Source organism: Mastigoproctus giganteus, chromosome 5, assembly GCF_048544385.1.
Source record: "Mastigoproctus giganteus isolate SK-2022 chromosome 5, ASM4854438v1, whole genome shotgun sequence".
Lineage (NCBI taxonomy): Eukaryota > Metazoa > Arthropoda > Arachnida > Uropygi > Thelyphonidae > Mastigoproctus > Mastigoproctus giganteus.
The window spans coordinates 138,484,004-138,493,805 of NC_143579.1; the positions used below are offsets into that span (position 1 = coordinate 138,484,004).

General features: G+C 39.1%; 1 protein-coding gene across 1 annotated transcript in view; it reads right to left on the bottom strand.

Moving 5' to 3' along the window:
• The window catches only part of LOC150085726 (homeobox protein EMX1-like), a 150,943-nt gene extending 142,866 nt beyond the window's left edge, over window positions 1–8,077 (bottom strand). The window contains exons 1-2 of the mRNA XM_090374665.1: window positions 7,368–8,077; window positions 4,189–4,191 (exon numbers count right to left, since the gene is read on the bottom strand). Of these exons, the coding sequence (XP_090230791.1) occupies window positions 4,189–4,191; window positions 7,368–7,932 (568 nt within the window). The 5' untranslated portion in view covers window positions 7,933–8,077. The remainder of the gene's footprint in view (window positions 1–4,188; window positions 4,192–7,367) is intronic.
• Window positions 8,078–9,802: the final 1,725 nt, after the last annotated feature.

The window sequence follows — 9,802 nt, forward strand, 5'->3', positions numbered from 1 at the left end:
CTCGATCCGAGCTAGCATTGATCGTACGATTCTGAAAGTAAGCCAATTCTGCCTTTCAGAGGCAATGACTGACCACAACTGTATTTTTGGTCAGTCATTCAAGAGTGAGATTAGCAATAAACTGAGCAGTCGGTTCAGAATGAAATAACCAACCTTTCTTCTCAGTCTGAATGCTTTTGACTGAAGAATTAAAGCATTTTATTTATTGATTTTTAAATGCCAGTCTTATGACGTTTGTGTTGATCGGATATTCCACAAAAAAATTAATTTAACTGATTTCACTAAAGAGTAATGTGAAAATAAATTAAGAGTATCTTTTTATGATAATCCCCTGGCATTGTCTGCGGTGAAGGGAATTTGTCGCTTACCAATGTACACCTATATTTTAAATTTGGTAGGACAAATAAAGATTTATTTATACGTAAAATTAAAATTCTATTACTGCCTTCATGAAATATCACATGAATTGAATTGCTAAAGCTAATCCCATACTCCTGGAGTACATAAAACATACCTATTTATTTATTTATTTTGTTTAAAGTTTTATGGAGTTATCACGAGTTGTCCTGATGATCTCATTTAAGAACAGAGAGACTAAGCTAAGCATCATAGTGACCTTATCCCGTTTGACACCGGTAGTGGAAAAAAAAAAAAAAAAAAAAAAATTAAATTTCAAAATATAACTAAAAGTTTTCCGTATTAAATGTTGTATGGCACGTCTAGTGTCCATCAATTGTTTACACGCATCGCCACCTCACAACACCAATTTTCCGCTTCTCTACCACAATTTGTTCCAGTTTCTGCCAAAGCATTTTTTTTCCTGGCCAAAAAATACTATGCATAATTTCAATAAACCTTCTCCCACGACAGCAGTGATTACCATTTCTCGCCTTCACGGACTTTGGTTATTTTCCTAATGAACTGCTCTTTTATTTGAATTCGAGATTTTCACTCTAAGATTCCTTGGTACCGAGACCCTATGAAACCATGATAGCTTAAGGCAGCATTTCCCAAATTGGGGTCCACGGACCCTTGTGAGTCCGTATACCAGTTCCAGGGGGCCTGCGAAACGAACCCTCTGGAACTATCCGTTCAATGTATAGCAAATTTATCAAAGTAATTATTATATATTTATGTAAAAATAAAAATAAAGTTGAGTTGTTTTAAATATAAAACTTTGAATTTTCTCTTCAGAAAACCAATTGTTCATACATATACACACACTATATATGAACTAGAAATATATAGGGGTCCCCAAACTTTTTTTTTTCTTTTTGATTTTTGAAGGGGTCCGTAGATCTCAGTAGTTTGGGAACCAGTGGCTTAAGAGATAGACCAAGCATGTCTTTTTCCAGTTTCTCAGTCAGTAGTCAACTGGCCCAGGCGGGTCGGCTGACGATTGTCGCATGGACTAAGAGTAAATTTTTTTAATGATATCCCAATAACCACGACATAATTCGGATGTTTCCAAAATTGTTTTGAGCCGTTGGGTCAAAACAAATCAGTCCGATCCTGCATTATTTTCACCACTTATCCTGTCTTTTGCTATAAATAAACACGTAGCGGAAAGCCCCAATAAGATTCGTGGGAGAACATTTCGATCCTTCAGAGCCACATTTCTTCTGCATAGTGTGATCCTTTATCAGAGTTCTAATCGAATACTGGAGAGGGGGAGAGAGAGAGAGAGAGAGAGAGAGAGAGAGAGAGAGAGAGAGAGAGAGAGAGAGAGAGAGAGAGAGATAATATCACTGTGAACGTGTCCATTTGACAACTAAGACCTAAGCGATGCCTTTCATTCTGGGCATGTTGATTGGTTATGTTATTGTTATACTCCAGCACGGTGAGAAGCTTACAATTAATTATTTTGACAAGAATCCAATCGTTAACCGTACTTAGCAGTCACGCGAACATGAGCCAGTCAACGTCAACTACGATTACGAAAACTAGGCGTGATGCTAAGTTACGGCCGAAGATAGCAGGGAACCCAGGATCAACGCAATAAGCGTTGGACCAAGGAGCCTGCAACTTTATTTTGAAGGTTTCTAAAACTATGTGCTCCTAAACCCAACTCTCCAAATTCGCTATTGCACGAAGCATTGGTGTTTTGTAACATTCACTCCAGTCATGGACAGCTTGCCTGTTTGTGGAATGAAAAAAATCCTACTCTTATATAGAAATGAAACCATGCATCACTCTCCAAAGACTGACTGACTGGGCTATGATGTGATAAATAAACTAACACTGGGTTTTGTGGGGAAACGAGTCTTAGCCATTGTGTTATCCGCGAGAGCTCTAAGCACGTCCACAAAGGAAATAAATGGCTACTTATGAACCTGAGGATTAACGATATAAAAAAAAATAATAATAAATAATAATAATAAATAAATTTTCTGTTTATACTCCGGACGACCACACAGTCAGAAGAATTCACAAGGAAAAATACAGGAAACAGCACCGTATTTAGCATCCACAAGGGCTTGAACTACGGTCACTTAAGGCTTATGTTTGTTTGTTTGTTATTTGGTTTTTAGGAGCATTAGCAACTAAGGCCATATTGCTCCGGGAATATGCGGTGGTCATTCCCTTGACCTTTCCGCATCCTCCGTATTTGGTGGTGACTGGCTCTAACCCCCGGTCTAATCAAGAAGCGTATGCTACGCACTGCTGTCCTTCCCACCTGGCTACGGAGGCGCCTTAGGCACCTTCGCGCCTGACTACTCTTGGCTACGGCGGCCTTAAATATATGTATATATGGTACTGTAAAAGATTAAACTAGGGTAAATCCTAGGATTTACCATTCGCTAAAATTCGCCTAAAAGCCAGGAATTCGGACTTTTACCAGTTTGATGTAATAAAATTTCGAAATATCAAAAATGTTCCATACCAATGGTTCATTCACTTTTCCAGTCAAGAAACAATATACGAATTCACATTTTACTTTGTCATTCTATCATACCGTTGTACAAAAGCTTCCATTTGAAAGATCCATATCACAAAACTCTGAATCTCGCTTGAAAAAGTTATAAACGTTTACAGCTAAGGTCACTTTTCACGAGATCGCTTAACAGTCACAATTGGGTTTGCGTTAAAGGAATATTAAGTCACTAATAGGATTGAATTTCCCATTTTTGGGTTCTATAAATTACTTATAAAGCAGCATAAACCTGGTGGCTAAGTAAGATTATTACAAAATGAGTTAATAGCCGCTGAAAAATCGTAACCGCTTTTAAACGTCCTGTGTTACAGCCCTCTGTTTAAAGAAGTATTTTATTTCATCTTTATTGCCAGTCTCGCATTCTTTCCACCCAAAATGCTTTCACTGAAGAAAAAAAAAAAAAAAAAAATGGTGGTGGTAGTTGGGAGTAACATTATACACGTGCACCATTTGTATCTACACCTGTTCTTTTTAGTTCATTACAGCCTTCCGTTCTGTCCCGAAAAAACGCTGAGCAGCACTGATGCTGAATATTAAGGAGTTTATTAAGCGCACGTGAAGCGTTAAAAACCTCATGCGTGCATAATAACACACAAAATGAAGGAATCAAGTTCACTTACACTTGTTCTCTTGGTATACTACATACAAGATTCACGTTTTTGCCTGCGGCGTTACATTTCAGCCAGAAGAATAACCATCATCCGAAGACACCATTTTAGAATGCTCTGAGTATTCGACAAATCAGGGGTGCAATGTCTCAGCAAAATTATGCAAATGTTTTTGCTCCCACCAAAGTTCCAAGGGTCACTCATCGCTAACCTCAAAAACTAGTTCATTTAGGTCAACGATCAACTGATTATTGCTTAACAGTTTCTGATGAGTCCTGCTAACATAACCTCTTTTTTCTTTTTATTTCTGTTCTTGTTTAAATGTGTTCCGTCACTCACCACTGAAACTCAAAGGTGAAAACGTCTAATTAGAAACCGCGAGCAGATGTTATCACTATGCCTTTCTGAATTCTAAATGAATGTGGCGCGGAGATTTTTAATATGTAGACCCCGCAAAAATACAAAGTATGTGATAAATATGTACTATTATGATGCATTAATACGATACACAGAAAAAAAAAACATCATTAATTTTTGAACGTGGACAGCTCTAAATCAGTCTCAATAAATCTAAATTCCTGTATGCAATAACTGAATTGCATATTTAAAGCATATTAAAGTTCGAATATACACACGTGCTATTACCAACTTCGATAAGGTGCGAATGCTACGTTATTGTAGGTAGGAGGCCATTTTCGAAACCTAAATTTTGGTTAATTCATTGAAAAGACTACTGCCACTACCATTTGAGAGACCTGAATAACGCTATTGTATTTTCACGTGAGTATTAGGTTGACATTTCTTCTCATACTGAATGAAAGAATAACAAAAATAATGAATGAAAAGTGCACACGTGTGGAAGGGAGTGATTGGCGTTGCGAGAAAAAGCTCACAAGATGCAAAAACTCGCCTTTCTCTTTTGAGGAAATTTCTTGGCTGGACACTACTCGACTTTGCAATCCGTAAAATTTCCTTTTCGTGACAAATCCACAAAACGTTTTTGGAATCAAATATTGAAAATAAAATACGATGAAATATTTAAGTGGTGAATGCGGGAGTGCAATAGTGCTATACGCATTTGAGTTCACCGTAGTTCGACTACGTAACCGTTAAATACAAACGCTCTGCTGACCCACAAGGTCGGAATATAACAAGAACTTTTTTTTTTTTTGTTGTTGTTTGTTTGTTTGAAAGATTAAAACACTCGTCAAAGAATTAAGGATTTTTAATGAGGAAATCTCGTTGCATAGACTACGTTAGATCTCCAAGCTTTGCGATTGTGGGTAAGTCAGTTTCAGGAGATCCGCTGAAAACCTAGCCAGACTCCTTTCAGTGGATCTTCTTTAACCATCGAAGTCTCAAATTTTTTTTTTTTTTTTGTCTAAAGTTTACAGCCTATTTTTAACTGTCCAACTAAAAGATTCCGCAGTAGAATCCCTTCCTGGTTTGTGGTTCTTGCTGAATGGAAGTTTACTATCATAATTATGATAATATTTCCTTTGACAAGCAGCCGCCATGGGGTACCAAAGTGCTGGTTAATTGAAGCTAAATCGAGTACTTTCAAGACAAAGTGAGGCAGCACATTCCGTGCTCATAAAAGGGGAGAAGAAAATCTTTCGTTTCCCCGTCTCAGAGTAGACGATTCAACTCTGAAAAGCGCGGTAACGTGTTGTTGTATGTAGCCAAATATTAATTAGCCGATAAAGAAACAAACAAATATAACAAAAATATTTTGAGTTAAAGGAAAATTTTCATTCAGATCTCTTCACTTATTTTCATGTACGTGCTACTTCATATCGCACATGCACCTCTGAATTCATTCATGCTCTGCTTCTTTCTTAGTGAACATTCTAACAAAGCCAGCCGTATTAAAAAAGTACCGTTTATACTCTGGTGTGACGTCTAAGTCAGAGTTTACAATTAATCATTTCGACCGAATCAAATTTCAACCGTATTTAGCAGTTACACGACTTGCCACTCAAACGCGTGCGTTGTTGCATTCTCATGCTTGACCACTTAGCTACTTAAGAAGCTTTGTTTATATTCCGGAACGGCCACACGTTCAGAGGAGCTTAAAAGATAGAGAATACAAGAACAACCATATCTTGTACTCTTCGTCGAAAGGAGATTGTAGATCTTGACAACATCTACGTACTTTCTGTGATAGGTATGTAGCATTATCAAGTGATGACAAAATCTTTGCATTGTCTTCTGATCGAAATCTCGATGTTTTTAAGATGCAGTAGGGACAGCTAGAGATATCAGGCAAACTAACGAGTGGAGAGAACAGAGTCGCAGGTCAGATCAGTGGATGTAATGAGATATTCACTGCACTAAAATACCATCCAGAAACTGCCCCGAAATTTCTAAAACTACAGCATCCTCGGTTCACTTAAAATCGCCTTCAGTAAAAGTGTCTCATTTGAACAGCATTTTCTACAGTGCCTTGACAGCTCTTGATTGATAAATACTTGCCATTAAAACCTCAATTAATACAGTGTGGGACTGAAGAAGAGGTAATAAATAATTCCGAAGAAACAGCTTCCAGCGATAGTACAAAAATGAAGCAGACTTCTGCCACACTGAATTTCAAAGCTAGAAATACAAAACTTGGAAAAAAGTTTTGGTTTTTGTTCAAACTAACGGTGCCAGTGTACAAGCCGAAACTAACATTAACTGTATTACATTAACATGAAAGCAAACATCAATTTTTTTTTTACAGAATTATTTATTTTAAGTTCGATTCTTTTACGATTATAAATTTCTATAAGAATTGCAGTTTATCTTTCACATTAATTACAGGATATTCATTAGAATATCCTGTAATTAATGTAGGCATTTAATTGACAAATCTAATGAGAGATGAATATGGGCCGAACAAACTAACACTCGGGTAGGAGGAGGTTACTCAACAAGAGCGTGAGATGGTACCCAGGAGATAGCGGAAACCTAAGAGCATCTAAAAAATTTCATCGGCGGAAATGAACAGAAACACGAAGTTTCGAGGAAATTCGTGCAATTAGGAATTCACTTTTGCTGTTTTGAACTCTGCCACCCTGTTATTATGTCAATTCATTCGTCTGCGCAATTCTTGATAATGAAAATAAGGGCTTTTTAAATGACTTATCACAAATTCTTAATATCCAAGCCAAGGAATAACAATACAAGGTGGTCATAAATTGCGAATTATTTGGATGAAAAACTTAGAATTCCTTTAAATATATAAAGTATATTCTGTTTAGTTCTGTTTCTGGCACGGAACTTATTTTACACGTTCATGAATGAACGTGTAAAATGGATATTATATTTTTATGTAGAAATAAAGATGTTTCCACCACAGAAATAGAGTTGGACTTCATTGATTTGTATTTTTACTTTATGCAGGGTGGTCATAAAGTTGTGACCTGTATAATTAGAAGAATTATTTTTTGCAGATCTCTGACGCTACCTTTCATAAATAAATTATAATCGTTTTAACATCGCACAATAGAAACAATAACTGATCACACGGCCGCTAAACTAGCAGCAACGTGCTGTATTAAGCAAACTACTACTAACTACACATTATCTAGTAAGATGAAGACTTGTTGCTAGCATGGCTCAGGATTTCTCTCCCATTACTACGAAAATAAACGGAGGCGGTTGCCGACAGTCAAGCAGATGATTATACTCCTGTATTCTATAACTACGAACGAAATAAACCATCTGCATTTCTAAAATCTTAAAATGCCCTAACTTGGAGTCAGCAATTACGAACCCTCAAAGTCATTGCAACCGCAGTTTCTGCCGCTGCTGCGATTTACGTACGATTAAATGTCACCTACCTGGTAACCTATGCGGGATGAAGCGAGGATGCCGTGCGAGAAGCCACGGGTACAGAGGATACGTTTCCCGACCTAGGAGGAACGGAGATACTGGCTGAAACTGGGAGTGACAGTGTCCGATTCCCACCGCTGACAGCGGGCCGGCGGAGTACGTTGGTGACGTCGGCTCTGGCTGACCGCTCGAGTAGAGTCCCGTTCTGACGGCGCACACCGACTCCAGGTAAAGACCAGACGGATTGCTGGCGGCGTTAGCACTGCTCACCGACAGTCCCGAGAGTGATGTGGCCGGCAGCACCGTGGCAGGGAACGTCGGCACCGGCGCCAGCGGTTGTTCCGAAGATCGCGGAAGAGTGCTTCTCAGGTGAGGTGACGGCGGGGAAGAGGCGTTCTTGGGTTCGAAACTGTCCAGGCAGTCCCGGGACACCGCTGTTGGAGTGCTGATGACGATAGATTCTGGGCTGTGTCTCTGCTTGTCGCCGTCCTTCCCCACCAGCGCCTCGATGGAGAAGCCAAGTTTGGGTTTCGTGGGAACGGGTAGGACTGGTATCGGAGCGAGTGGCATCATGCTGTATCATAAGCGCACAGTTCGCGTTGGCAACTATCGCCTTCCTTCTTGGGGTCTTTCGGGAAAAAAAGGGGAAAGAAGGAAAGGCGCAGGGTGTCGTCAGCCTCCGTGACACCGTTTTCCGCAGTCGTTCGATGGCACACTAATTAAGAAAAGTCTACGCACATTAAAAGAAAGCGTGTAATTGTTGTGACACCGACAGCACACCGGCCGTAGAGGCGATAAAAAAACGGGGGGGAAGCCTCCAACGGTAAGTTGTTTCAACTTGCTACCTCCATGTTTCGTGCACTTCTATGGCCAGTGAATGGAGGTCGCTAATGCACCCGCTCAACTGGCATTTTCATAGGCTAATTGCGCTACTAAGGACGTTATTGGTTGTAATGTCGCTGTCTTATTGGTCGATAGCGGGCTAAACACGTCGCTTGAAACGTACCATTTGCTGCCGGGAAAGAATAATTGAAGATATTTGCACACCCCGTGTGCCGAAAGCTCAAGGACACCTTATTGGCTGAAGTCTGCGGATCTTGACAAGTACCGCCCTCTAGTGACAAATGTCTGTGTCAAGAGTGCGGATGCCCGAACTACGCGTGCGTTTACGGGAGAAACAGGAGAGCCACGTGCAATGACTATCCTCGCTCAAAGAGAAGACGTACATCTTGTCTCGTTGTTATCTGATACAAAGTTTCAGAATAACGATTCGTGCATTTTAATTTCTGCCTTCAGTGCGTCACAAAACAAGAAAACTAAGGTGGAAAGACAGAGAAAAGAAATGATGGAAACATAAGATAACAAATGGGAGACAATTCGCCATCCTCTCGAGCAGTGCTTTTTGTAAGTATTTTTACTTCTTATTCCTGCTCTGTTATCAGGGAATTCAGATGGCAATGGCAAGAAAGGATTTAATGTTTTATTCCTTCTATTTTTTTTTTTTTTTCCCAAACATCACCAAATTCTACAAAGCAGTTGTCATTTGTTCTAAGATAACATCAGCATGTCTTAGGACTAAACATATAAACACCGCTGTTTTAAATTAGATTTTATATACCGTAGTTATCATTAATCACAAAACATTATACACAGTTGAAAACAGTTGCTCTTTTGATGGGAGAGAAAGCCATCGTTTACTCGTTAAATGATTATAAGAAGTCTGCCACTTACTTCTGGTATTCATAGTAACGTAACAAAGTAAACGATATAAAGAATTTGAGAGACTAATGTAAATATTATTCCGAACAATAAAATGTCCTGTAACGAAGTGTTATTTAGATAACGAACCTAACTAAAGTTTAAAAATAATGAATCATTTTGAAACTTCAGATAAAACTGGTGTTCAGAGTTGGACAAAACAGTTTCCACTTGAGGCTTGAAACAATTTAATTTGGTATTTTAAGAGGAGCTTAAACAAGAAAACAAAACTTGCAGAACTGAATTACTATGAGACGAAGATTTGTGCGTATTTTTTTGCTTTTGTGACATCGAGCCACGTTCTTACTCTTACAATCACATTTTCGGCAGTGTTCAAGTCCAGGTGGACCCAAAGGTTTCCCTCATAACTGCAGTAAATTTTGAGTGGAAGTAAAACTCTGCCAAGCCGGTCATTAATGTGGAGTATGTTTTTGTCAATTAGTGCAAATATGTTGTTTTTGCTGTGTGACTGGCCACTAGGATCCAAGGGAGCTACTGTCACCCAGAAAGTAGTTCTGTGGTTCCCGTCCCTAGCCACTAGGAGGCGGGCCGTTACACTAATCTGGCGAACAGATAATAACCAGGGGGATAAAACTAGTTAAGCCGATAGTAATAAGAGCAAGAGCAGGATGCAGATGCCATCAGTAAGGAGAAACAGGATCTGGAAGGTTAAAATAGACTTTAG